The 13,871-nt window shown below is 45.3% G+C and overlaps 1 protein-coding gene across 4 annotated transcripts in view; it reads right to left on the bottom strand.

Moving 5' to 3' along the window:
• smarcc1a (SWI/SNF related BAF chromatin remodeling complex subunit C1a) overlaps positions 1-13,871 on the bottom strand; it is a 221,757-nt gene that overhangs the window by 197,677 nt on the left and 10,209 nt on the right. For all 4 annotated transcript variants that reach the window (XM_072251690.1, XM_072251677.1, XM_072251683.1 and 1 more), the window contains exon 2: positions 6,028-6,147. In XM_072251690.1, coding sequence (XP_072107791.1) covers positions 6,028-6,147 — 120 coding nt within the window. The remainder of the gene's footprint in view (positions 1-6,027; positions 6,148-13,871) is intronic.

The following is a 13,871-nucleotide window of genomic DNA, read 5'->3' as shown; positions in this document are numbered from 1 at the left end:
CCACCGAAGTAAGACTCACTGGTCTATAATTTCCTGGGCTATCCGTACTCCCCTTCTTGAATAAAGGAACAACATCTGCAACCCTCCAATCCTCTGGAATCTCTCCCATCCTCATTGATGATGCAAAGATCATCGCCAGAGGCTCAGCAATCTCCTCCCTCGCCTCCCACAGTAGCCCGGGGTACATCTCATCTGGTTCCAGAGACTTATCCAATTTGATGCTTTCCAAAAGCTCCAGCACAGCCTCTTTCTTAATGTCTATATGCTCAAGCTTTTCAATCCACTATAAGTCATCCCTACAATCGCAAAGATCCTTTTCCATAGTGAATACTGAAGCAAACTATTCATTAAGAATCTCTGCTATCTCCTCCAATCCCATACACACTTTTCCACTGTCACACTTGATTGGTCCTATTCTCTCACGTCTTATCTTCTCGCTCTTCACATACCTGTAGAATGCCTTGGGGTTTTCCCCTAACCCTGCTCGCCAAAGCCTTCTCACGGCCTCTTCTGGCTCTCCTAATTTCATTCTTAAGCTCCTTCCTGCTAGCCTTATACAGGTTTCCCCCACCATCCGAAGGTTCAGCGTTCCTATGAAATGGTTCGTAAGCCGGAATATCGTAAAGTGAAGAAGCAATTACCATTTATTTATATGGAAAAAATTTGTGAGCATTTGTAGACTCAAAAAATAACCTACCAAATCATGCCAAATAACACAAAACCTAAAATAACTATAATATATAGTAAAAGCAGGAATGATATGATAAATACACAGCCTATTTAAAGTAGAAATACTTTTCTACAATCATTGCCACACTGTCCACCATAGCAAAAATCTCACGCAAGCGCTCTCGGCAGAAACACTCTCTCCACTAACCTTTAAGCTATGAAGCTGCCAAATCATACCAAATAACACAAAAATACACAGCCTATATGACTGCACCTCACAGGATCCATCTGTTAAACTCCTGAAGTTTGTAGACGACACAACTGTCATTAGCCTTATCCGAGACGGTGATGAGTCTCCATACAGACGGGTGGTGGAACAGCTGGCCCTCTGGTGTGATCAGAACAATCTGGAGCTAAATACACTCAAGACTGTGGAGATGACAGTGGACTTCAGGAGGAGCCCCCAATACTCCCCCACTCACTACACTCAACAGTATTGTGTCTGCTGTGGACCTGAAGTGGACACCCAACGCGGACGCTCTTATCAAAAAGGCTCAGCACAGGTTGTATTTCCTACATCAACTCAGGAAGTACAACTTACCTCAGGAGCTGCTGATTCAATTCTATTCAGGAATAATCCAGTCTGTTCTCTGTTCGTCCATCACTGTCTGGTTTGGATCAGCTACCAAACATGACAAGAATAGACTCCAAAGAACCGTCAGGGCTGCGGAAAGGATTACTGGTGTGAAGCTGCCCTCGATCCAGGACTTATATGCATCTAGAGTCAGGAAGCGAGCAAGCAGCATCATTGTAGACCCATCACACCCTGGACATCGCAAACACGAGGAATTCTGCAGATGCTGGAAATTCAAGCAACACACATCAAAGTTGCTGGTGAACGCAGCAGGCCAGGCAGCATCTCTAGGAAGAGGTACAGTCGACGTTTCAGGCCGAGACCCTTCGTCAGGACTAACTGACATCACTCTGGACATCACCTGTTCCAAATCCTTCCTTCTGGTAGGCGCTTTGTCCCGGTGAGGAAGATAAAGAATGGTAGGGTGAAAGAACCATGGGTGACAAGTGAGGTGGAAAATCTAGTCAGGTGGAAGAAGGCAGCATACATGAGGTTTAGGAAGCAAGGATCAGATGGGTCTATTGAGGAATATAGGGAATCAAGAAAGGAGCTTAAGAAGTGGCTGAGAAGAGCAAGAAGGGAGCATGAGAAGGTCTTGGCGAATAGGGTAAAGGAAAACCCCAAGGCATTCTTCAATTATGTGAAGAACAAAAGGATGACAGGAGTGAAGGTAGGACCCATTAGAGATAAAGGTGGGAAGATGTGCTCAATACAAGAGGACATGGCTTTAAGATAAGGGGAGGGAAGTTCAAGGGGGACATCAGAGGAAGGTTTTTTACTCAGAGAGTGGTTGGCACGTGGAATGCACTGCCTGAGTCAGTCATGCAGGCAGATACACTCGTGAAGTTTAAGAGACTACTAGACAGGTATATGGAAGAATTTAAGGTGGGGGGTTATATGGGAGGCAGGGTTTGAGAGTGTCGGCACAACATTTTGGGCCGAAGGGCCTGTAATGTGCTGTACTATTCTATGTTCAATGTTTAGATCACTGTATGTCAGGACAAATAGGTACAAGAACAGTTTCTTTCCGTATGCCATCAGTCTTATGAACACTTGAACTTTAGTCTATTATAAACCAAGTCCGCCTGTACATACACAGGTATACTTCACTGTATATAGTTCACGATTATTTGCACTATTGTTTTGTTTGCTTCTTGATTCTGTACAGCGAGAGCTCAAGGAAACTGGCATCAAATTCTCTGTATGTGTCCACATACTTGGCGACAATAAAGGATTCTGATTCTAATTCTGCCTGCCTCAATGTCGAAGGTCGAGGTTCGGCGTCTGCTGTGGCTGATGTGGAAGGCTTGAAAAACGATGGTATGCTTGACTGCTTAGCCTCGCGCATTTTTCTATCATACAGTTCTTTGTAAGCACTCAAACCATCCTGCAAATATGCCCTAAACCTACGTACCCTTTCAAAATTAAAATCGTACTTTTCTGCAATCATTGTTGTCAATTGCAGCGAAAATCTCACGCAGTCGCTTCACGTTCAGTTCCTGGATGACTTCACTTTCAGTCCGTTTGCTACTGCATTCGGTTTCGATTGTTATCCCTTCCTCTTCCAATTCCATCAGCTCTTCATCTATCAAGTTCTTAGTCATGGGATGCCAAAACCTCTTCCAACATCATCTCCTTCAACTTCCACAAGCCAAACTCACTTTGTTCTTACTTTTTGAGTCCTGACGAAGGGTCTCGGCCTGAAACATCGACTGCACCTCTTCCTACAGATGCTGCCTGGCCTGCTGCGTTCACCAGCAACTTTGATGTGTGTTGCTGGTTCTTACTTCGTTCACCACAATCGAAACACTTAATTATGTCTAGTTTTACGCTAAGTGTAACATCCTTACGAGCTCTATTAGGCTTTTCCGATATCTTAGAACTCATCTTGCTAACGGATGCTCAAAATAAATCAACATAAAGCACAGATGCTCACAGGCACGTGTTTAAGCAATGCCGGCTAGATTGCAGTTCCGGGGAGGAGCCTGGCTGCTCGGGGCGCATGCTGCATTTTTTCGTGCACTGCCTTTTTTGTAACAGTGAAAACACCTTCTGTTCGCGAAAACAGGGAACTAATGTAGGTCTTTTGTAACAGCGAGGTGTCATAAAGCGAACATTGGAAAAGTGGGGGACACCTGTACTCTTCTAGATCTCTATCATTACCTAGTTTTTTTGAACCTTTCGAAAGTTTTTCTTTTCTTATTGACTAGATTTTCAACAACATTTGTACACTACGGTTCCTGTACCCTACCATCCTTTCCGTCTCATTGGAACATACCCACGCAGAAAGCCACGCAAATATCCCCTGAACATTTCCCACATTTCTGCTGTACATTTCACAGAGAACATCTGTTCCCAATTTATGCTTCCAAGTTCCAGTCTGATAGCTTCATATTTTCACTTACTCCAATTAATCACTTTCCTAACTTAAAAATGCAAACACGAGGGAATCTGCAGAAGCTGGAATTTCAAGCAACAGACATAAGAGTTGCTGGTGAACGCAGCAGGCCAGGCAGCATCTATAGGAAGAGGTACAGTTGACGTTTTGGGCCAAGACTCTTCGTCAGGACAAACTGAAAGAAGAGCTAGTACGAAATTTGAAAGTGGGAGGGGGAGGGGGACACTGTACCTCTTCCTAGAGATGCCGCCTGGCCTGCTGCGTTCACCAGCAACTTTCTTGTGTGTTACTTTCCTAACTTGTCTGTTCCTATCCCTCTCCAATGCTATGGTAAAGGAGACAGAATTGTGATCACTATTTCCAAAATGCTCTCCCACTGAGAGACCCGACATTTGACCACGTTCATTTCCCAATACCAGATCAAGTCCAGCCTCTCCTCTTGTACGATAATCTACATATTGTGTCAGGAAACCTTCCTGAACACACCTAACAAACTCTACCACATCTAAACCCCTTGCTCCATGGAGATGCCAATCAATTTTGGGGAAATTAAAATCTCCTGCCACGACAACCCTGTTATTTCCAGAATCTGTCTCCCTGTCTGCTCCTCGAAGTCCCTGTTACTATTGGGTGGTCTATAAAAACACCCAGTAGAGTTATTGCACCTCAATGTCTGCTTGCACTGCACTCTTTCTGTAACTGTAATACTTTATTTTGCACTTCCATTTCCCTTGTCATACTTCAATGCACTGTTGCAACAAAATAATTTGTGGATGGCATGCAAGATAGTCTTTCTTCTGTACATCTGTACATATGGCAATAACAACAGGCTAATTCATATCTACCAATATCGTTCTCAATGACTTTGTCACCTTCAGATTTGATTCATCCTATAATTTTCTGCCAAGCCACTTGTGCTATCTTCCATGAGTCTAAACTTATAAAAATTCTCACTTTACATCTTAATTAAAGCCCTGTTCATCCAAAGCAACACACAAAATGCTGGAGGAACTCAGCAGGTCAGGCAGCATCTATGAAAGTGAATAGACAGTCGATGCTTCAGGCTGTGACCCTTCATCAGCACTGGAAAGGAAGGGGGAAGAGACCAGAATAAAAATGTGAGGGGGGGGGGGGGAAAGAGAAGGGAAGTAGGACAGCTAGAAGGTGACATGAAGTTTGGTGGGTGGAAAAAGTAAAGGGCTGGAGAGGAAGGAATCTGATAGGAGAGGAGAGTGGACCACAGGAGAAATTAAAGGGGGAGAGGTCCGGGGGGGGGGGGGGGGGGGGCGGGAGGGTGGTGATAGGCCTGTGAGAAGAGGTAAAACTATCTCTATCTTTAAATTATTTCTGCCTGAATCTCCAGATCTCTGCTCCCCTAAAGTTCTGGACACTTCCTCCTTTACAATTTTTATTTATTTAATTCTTGATCTGCAGCATGGATTGGGCCCTTCCAGTCCTTCAAGTCACACAGCCCAGTAACCCCCAATTTAACAATACCCAATCATGGCCCAATTTTTAAATACCAATTAACCTACTAAGCAGTAGGTCTTTGGAATGTGGGAGGAAACCAGAGCACCCGGAGAAAACCCAGAGGGTGGATGTACAGACTCCAAAAAGATCGCCTCTAAATTGAACTCCCAACTCCACCACCCCAAGCTATAACAATGTCATGTTAACCTCTCCACTATCATGGCACCTAATTTTTGATTTCTTAATCATAGAAACATAGAAAATAGGTGCAGGAGTAGGCCATTCGGCCCTTCGAGCAAGCTAATCAGCAAGCTTTCAAGCTCTGGTATTACCTCTGAACTTCACTCCTTTTCATTGCTTTCAATATATTTCTTCATATAAATAGTATCCCCTACAAATCTACTTCATGTGGTGCTGCCTAAATCTAGGACTGTTAAACACTTGCCAATGAAGCTTCCACCACACCACCATAATTTAACTTTTCTACACAACCATTGACCCGGCTGGTGGCATAGTGGCATCAGTGCTGGACTTCTGGACAAAAGGTCCCGGGTTCGAATCCAGCTGGCTCCCCTGCACGCTTTCCATCCATGCTGGGTTACGAGCTGGTGATTTCTTTGGAAACTCACCCAGCAGAAGGCAATTGCGAACCACTGCCCTAACTTGCCTCGTACACGCGGTTCCCCACTACGTCAGAGAGGCATGGAGGGAAATCGTCTGCTAATTGGAGAAACTCCGGATGCGGAGTACCTTTCCTTTACACAACCATTACCATAGACAGAATGCAAGATGAAGTGATAAATTTGAGCACAACTTGTAGTCCAGTCCGACTGATTTCCTCAGTATCAATACTTACTGGTAATTTTGTTAATGCAGGATTGTTGACATGTTTGCCAAATGCATCTTCCTGGAACTGGAGAAGCTGAACCACAAGACTAGCCAGTGTTTTGTTCGAAGGTGAATCCGCCTGTACAAACTGAAAAAAAAATTAAAGATTAAAGACTAGCTTTGTAAAATGTACATTGAAACATGGTGAAATACATTGGTAGCAGTAACTACCAACACAGATCAAGGATGTACTGGAGGCAATCAGCAAGTGTCACTATTGTTCCGGTGCAAACGTAGCATGCCCACAACTTGCTAACCCTAACCCATAAGCTGTTAGAATGTGTGAGGAAACCAGAGCACTTGGGGAAAAAAAACCAATGTAGTCACAAGAAGATTGTACATTGAACAAACTCCGATGCACAACAGGTATTAAACCCCTGATCACTGGCACTGTAAAGCTTTACACTAACCACCAAGCAACCATGCCGCCCAAAGCACAAAAAAAATTATCAAAACAAGATTTATATACTTGCATGCTTGGCGAAGTTCAAGAGCAAACATGAAGAATTTCCACATCATACCAGAATCTTTTTCTCTGATTATATCCAATGAGGGGCTGTTTTAGATTTCAACACATGCAATCAACTGAATTATTGAATTTACACCAAGCAACACATAAAAGTTGCTGGTGAACGCAGCAGCCCAGGCACCATCTCTAGGAAGAGGTACAGTCGACATTTTGGGCCGAGACTCTTCGTCAGGACTAACTGAAAGAAGAGCTAGTAAGAGATTTGAAAGTGGGAGGGGGAGGGGAGATCCGAAATGATAGGAGGAGACAGGAGGGGGAGGGATGGAGCCAAGACCTGGACAGTTGATTGGCAAAAGGGATATGAGAGGATCATGGGACAGGAGGCCCAGGGAGAAAGAAAAGGGGGAGGGGAGGAAAACCCAGAGGATGGGCAAGGGGTATAGTCAGAGGGAGAAAAAGGAGAGAGAGAGAAAGAATGTGTGTATATAAGTAAATAATGGATGGGGTACGAGGGAGAGGTGGGGCATTAGTGGAAGTTAGAGAAGTCAATGTTCATGCCATCAGGTTGGAGGCTACCCAGACGGAATATAAGGTGTTGTTCCTCCAGCCTGAGTGTGGCTTCATCTTCACAGTAGAGGAGGCCGAGGATAGACATATCAGAATGGGAATGGGACGTGGAATTAAAATGTGTGGCCACTGGGAGATCCTGCTTTCTCTGGTGGACAGAATTAACACCTCCAGATCATACCTCCCCAGTTAGAAAATTCTTACACATATCCCCTCATTTGCCAAGTAATCCACCCACAATTGCTTTTTAAAATAACGTTTCTCCTTCTTGGCTCTTCTCAATTTGTCTACTGCCTTTGCAACAATTGATTACATCCATGTTCATATCAGTGCAATGGCCCTGGCCTACTTAGAGCATTTATTTATCTATGCTAGAAACTCAAAGACAGTCAGCACCTATAAAAAGAGCAAACGAATTACTACTTCGGGCCGCTTGACAAAGAGCCTTGAACCAGAAACATTAACTGCTTTTTTCATAAATGCTGCCTGACTTGCCGACGTTCCAGTATTTTCGTGTTTTATTGCACCTTATAGAGGCTGTGAAGAGGCAAGGGTTAAGATAATGTCTAAGCAAGGATAGTTTACTGATAGTGTGCAATCAGCCCAGACAAGAAAAGTCTTTGAAGACCACAGCTTCTGTGTGTACAGCAGGGGACCAGAGCTATTTGCATAGAGACAAGGAGGTAAACGAAGGATTCTGGGATGACACTTATGATTGGTCAGTTACTTCAAGTCAAGTCACTTTTTATTGTCATTCCAACCACAACTGCTGGTACAGTACAGAGTAAAAACGAGACAACGTTTTTTCAGGACCATGGTGCTACATGAAACAATACAAAAACTACACTGAACTACGTAAAACAACAACAACTACACTAGGTGAAGGACCTACCCAGGACTGCATAAAGTGCACAAAATAGTGCAGGCATTACAATAAATAATAAAAACAATAGGCACAGTAGAGGGCAGTAGGTTGATGTCAGTCCAGGCTCTGGGTATTGAGGAGTCTGATGGCTTGGGGGAAGAAACTATTACATAGTCTGGTCGTGAGAGCCCAAATGTTTCTGATGCCTGCCAAATGGCAGGAGGGAGAAGAGTTTGTATGAGGGGTGCGTAGGGTCCTTCACAATGCTGTTTGCTTTACGGATGCAGTGTGTGGTGTAAATGTCTGTAATGGCGGGAAGAGAGACCCCGATGAGCTTCTCAGCTGACCTCACTATCCGCTGCAGGGTCTTGCGATCCTAGATAGTGCAATTTCCAAATCAGGCTGTGATGCAGCAGCTCAGGATGCTCTCAATACAACCTCTGTAGAGTGTGGTGAGGATGGGGGGTGGGAGATGGACTTTTCTCAGCCTTCACAAAAAGTAGAGACACTGCTGGGCTTTCTTTGCTATGGAGCTGGTGTTGAGGGACCAGGTGAAGACCAAGAAATTTGGTGCTCTTAACGATCTCTACGGAGGAGTCGTCGATGTTCAGCGGAGAGTGGTCACTCCATGTCCTCCTGAAGTCAACAGCCATCTCTTTTTTTTGAAGTCAACAGCCATCTCTTTTGTTCACATTCAGAGACAGGTTGTTGGCTCTGCACCAGTCTGTTAGCCGCTGCACCTCCTCTCTGTATGCTGACTCATCGTTCTTGCTGATGAGACCCACCACAGTCGTGTCGTCGGCGAACTTGATGATGTGGTTCGAGCTGTGTGTTGCAGCACAGTCGTGGATCAGCAGAGTGAGCAGCAGTGGACTGAGCACACGGCCCTGGGGGGCCCACGTGCTCAGGGCAATGGTGTTGGAGACGCTGCTTCCAATCCGGACTGACTGAGGTCTCCCAGTCAGGAAGTCTAGGATCCAGTTGCAGAGGGAGGTGTTCAGGCCCAGTAGGCTCAGCTTTCCAATCAGTTTCTGAGGAATAATTGCGTTGAATGCTGAACTGAAGTCTATGAACAGCGCTCGAATGTACGTGTCTTTTGTCTAGGTGTGTTAGGGCCAGGAGGGTGATGGCAATGGCATCGTCTGTTGAATGGTTGGGACGGTACGCGAACTGCAGGGGGTCCAGTGAGGGGGACAGCAGGGTCTTGATGTGTCTCATGACGGGCCTCTCGAAACACTTCATGATGATGGGTGTGAGTGCAACAGGATTGTAGTCGTTGAGGCAGGACACTGAAGACGTCTTCGGCACGGGGACGATGGTGGCAGCCTTGAAGCACATAGGAACAATGGCGCTGCTCAGGGAGATGTTGAAGATGTCAGTGAGAATCTCTGCTAGCTGGTCTGCACATCCTCTAAGCACTCTGCCAGGAATATTGTCTGGTCCAGCAGCTTTCCGGGGTTGACCCTGCACAGGGTTCTCCTCACATCAGCCACGGTAAGACACAGCACCTGGTCATTTGGAGGAGGGGTAGTCTGCCTCGCTGCCACATCATTTTCCACCTCAAAACAAGCGTAGAAGTTGTTTAACGCATCTGGGAGGGAGGCATCAACAGCACAGGCAGGTGGTGTTGTCTTGTAGTTGGTGATGTCCTGAATGCCCTTCCACATGCGCCGCGTGCCACATCCTGGAAGTGGCTGTGGATTTGCTGGGCGTGTTCACGCTTTGCCTCTCTGATGGCCCAGGACAGTTTGGCCCTCGCTGTTGTTAGGGCTGCCTTGTCGCCTGCTCTGAAGGCGTTTTCACATTCTGATGGAATCTGGGGAGCAATGACTTGAGGTTCGTGTGGTTAAAATCTCCAGCAACAATAAACAGTCCATCAGGGTGTGCATTCTGCAGTTCGCTAATAGCCCCATACAGTTCACAGAGCACCTCCTTAGCATTAGCGCTGGGGGAATGTTCACACCAACTATAAGGACAGTGGTGAATTCCAGTGGTAAATAAAATGGTCTGCATCTAACAGTCACAAACTCCACTAATAGAAACCATAGAAACTACAGCACAGAAACAGGCCTTTTGGCCCTTCTTGGCTGTGCCGAACCATTTTCTGCCTAGTCCCACTGACCTGCACACGGACCATATCCCTCCATACACCTCCCATCCGTGTATCTGTCCAATTTATTCTTAAATGTTAAAAAAGAACCCACATTTTCCACCTTGTCTGGCAGCTCATTCCATACTGCCACCACTCTCTGTGAGAAGAAGCCCCCACTAATGTTCCCTTTAAACATTTCCCCCCTCACCCTTAACCCATGTCCTCTGGGTTTTTTTCTCCCCTTGCCTCAGTGGAAAAAGCCTGCTCATATTCACTCCATCTATACCCATCATAATTTTATATACCTCTATCAAATCTCCCCTCATTCTTCTACGCTCCAGGGAATAAAGTCCTATCCTATTCAACCTTTCTCTGTAACTGAGTTTCTCAAGTCCCGGCAACATCCTTGTAAACCTTCTCTGCACTCTTTCAACCTTATTTATATCCTTCCTGTAATTTGGTGACCAAAACTGAACACAATACTCCAGATTCGGCCTCACCAATGCCTGAAACAACCTCATAACATTCCAGCTCTTATACTCAATACTTTGATTAATAAAGGCCAATGTACCAAAAGCTCTCTTTACAACCCTATCTATTTGTGACGCCACTTTTAGGGAATTTTGTATCTGTATTCCCAGATCCCTCTGTTCTACTGCACTCCTCAGGGCCTTACCATTAACCCTGTATGTTCTACCTTGGTTTGTCCTTCCAACGTGCAATACCTCACACTTGTCTGTATTAAACTCCATCTGCCATTTTTCAGCCCATTTTTCCAGCTGGTCCAAGTCCCTCTGCAGCTCTGAAAACCTTCCTCACTGTCTACTACACCTCCAATCTTTGTATCATCAGCAAATTTGCTGATCCAATTTACCACATTATCATCCAGATCATTGATATAGATGACAAATAACAATGGACCCAGCACTGATCCCTGTGGCACACCACTAGACACAGGCCTCCACTCAGAGAAGCAATTCTCTACCACCACTCTTTGGCTTCTTCCATTAAGCCAATGTCTAATCCAATTTACCACCTCTCCATGTATACCTAGCCACTGAATTTTCCTAACTAAGCTCCCATGCAGGACCTTGTCAAAGGCCTTACTGAAATCCATGTAGACAATATCCACTGCCTTCCCTTCATCCACTTTCCTGGTAACCTCCTTGAAAAACTCCAACAGATTGGTCAAACATGACCTACCACGCACAAAGCCATGTTGACTCTCCCTAATAAGTCCCTGTCTATCCAAATGCTTGTAGATTCTGTCTCTTAGTACTCCCTCCAATAGTTTACCTACTACCGACGTTAAACTCACCGGTCTATAATTTCCCAGATTACTTTTCGATCCTTTTTTAAACAATGGAACAACATGAGCCACTCTCCAATCCTCCGGCACCTCACCCGTAGACAGCGACATTTTAAATATTTCTGCCAGGGCCCCCGCAATTTCAACACTAGTCTCCTTCAAGGTCCGAGGGAACACTCTGTCAGGTCCCGGGGATTTATCCACTTTAATTTTCCTCAAGGCAGCAAGCACCTCCTCCTTTTCAATCTGTACAGTTTCCATGATCTCACTACTTGATTCCCTCAATTCCATAGACTTCATGCCAGTTTCCTTAGTGAATACAGACGCAAAAGACCTATTTAAGATCTCCCCCATTTCCTTTGGTTCCGCACATAGCCGACCACTCTGATCTTCAAGAGGACCAATTTTATCCCTTACAATCCTTTTGCTCTTAATATACCTGTAAAAGCTCTTTGGATTATCCTTCACTTTGACTGCCAAGGCAACCTCGTCTTCTTTTAGCCCTCCTGATTACTTTCTTAAGTCTTTTCTTGCACTTCTTATATTCCTAATACACCTGATTTACTCCCTGTTTCCTATACATTTCATACAACTCCCTCTTCTTCTTTATCAGAGTTGCAATATCCCTTGAGAACCAAGGTTCCTTATTCCTATTCAATTTGCCTTTAATCCTGACAGGAACATACAAACTCTGCACTCTCAAGATTTCCACTTTGAAGGCTTCCCACCTACCAATCACATCTTGGCCAGAGAACAACCTGTCCCAATTCACGCTTTTTAGAATCCTTTCTCATTTCTTCAAATTTGGCCTTCTTCCAGTTCAGAACCTCAACCCTAGGACCAGATCTATCCTTGTCCATGATCAAATTGAAACTAATGGTGTTATGATCACTGGAACCAAAGTGCTCCCCTACACAGACCTCCGTCACTTGCCCTAACTCGTTTCCTAACAGGAGATCCAATATTACATCCCCTCTAGTTGGTCCCTCTATATATCGATTTAGAAAACTATCCTGAACACATTTTACAAACTCTAAACCATCCAGACCCCTAACAGTATGGGAGTCCCAATCAATGTATGGAAGATTAAAATCCCCTACCACCACAACCTTATGTTTCCTGCAGTTGCCTGCTATCTCTCTGCAGATTTGCTCTTCTAAATCTCGTTGACTATTGGGTGATCTGTAATACAATCCCAGTAATGTGGCCATACCTTTCCTGTTTCTCAGCTCCACCCATAAGGACTCAGTAGACAAGCCCTCTAATCTGTCCTGCCTGAGCACTGCTGTAATATTTTCCCTAACAAGCAATGCTACTCCCCCACCTTTCATTCCTCTGCCTAGATCACATCTGAAACATCGGAACCCTGGAATATTAAGCTGCCAGTCCTGCCCCTCCTGTAGCCAAGTTTCACTAATTGCTATAACGTCATAATTCCACGTGTCAATCCACGCCCTCAACTCATCCACCTTCCCCGCAATACTCCTAGCATTGAAATATATACACCTCAGAAGATTTTTACCACCACTCACAACCTTTCTATCAGCAGATTTGCTTGAACTTTCAACATCATTTATTTTCACCCCAGCCACACTGGCACTCTGGTTCCCATCCCCCCCGCAAATCTAGTTTAAAGCCTCCCCAATAGCACTAACAAACCTCCCTGAAAGGATATTTGTCACCCTGTAGTTCAAGTGTAACTTGTCTCTCTTGTACAGGTCCCACCTGCCCCAGAAGTGGTCCCAATGATCCTGAAATCTGAAACCCTGCCCCCTACACCAGTTCCTCAGCCACTTGTTCATCCCCCAGAGCATCCTATTCCTACCCTCACTGGCACCTAGCACAGGTAGCAATCCTGAGATTACCACCCTCGAGGTCCTGCTTTTCAACTTCCTACCAAGTTCTCTATACTCACTCTCCAGGACCTCCTCATTCTTCCTTGCTATGTCATTGGTACCGATGTGCACCACGACATCTGGCTGGTCACCCTCCCACTTCAGAATGTCATGCAAGCGATCAGAGACATCCTTGACCTTGGCACCCGGGAGGCAACAAACCATCCTGGATTCTCTGTCACGACCACAGAACCTCCTATCTGCACCTCTAACTATCGAATCCCCTATCACTACCACTCTGATGAACAGTATCTGGAAAACAGCCGAGTTCTTGCACCATTCCGTATTGATGTAAACACACAAGCCACCACTGCAAGTCTTACCAGAAAGGGCTGCCTCCCTATCTGCTCGAAACAACATGAGCCCGTCCAGCTGAATGGCGGCATCTGGGATTCCGTTGGTGAGCCACATTTCTGTGAAAATATACGCACAGCAGACTCTGTACTCCTGCCGAATATTTCGTTGGAGTTGGATGCAGTCCAATTTATTGTCCAGGAAGCGGACACTTGAAAGCAGAAAGGACGAGACAGCCGGCTGCCTAGCGTTTGATTTTTCCCTGGCATGGACTCCTGCCCGCTTGCCTCGCTTCCACTTCCTCGCACACCGCTTACGATG

The sequence above is a fragment of the Mobula birostris genome, chromosome 1 (assembly GCF_030028105.1).
Source record: "Mobula birostris isolate sMobBir1 chromosome 1, sMobBir1.hap1, whole genome shotgun sequence".
Taxonomy (NCBI): domain Eukaryota; kingdom Metazoa; phylum Chordata; class Chondrichthyes; order Myliobatiformes; family Myliobatidae; genus Mobula; species Mobula birostris.
The sequence above is the reverse complement of the archived record's forward strand: the minus strand, read 5'-3'. Positions and strand labels throughout refer to the sequence as shown.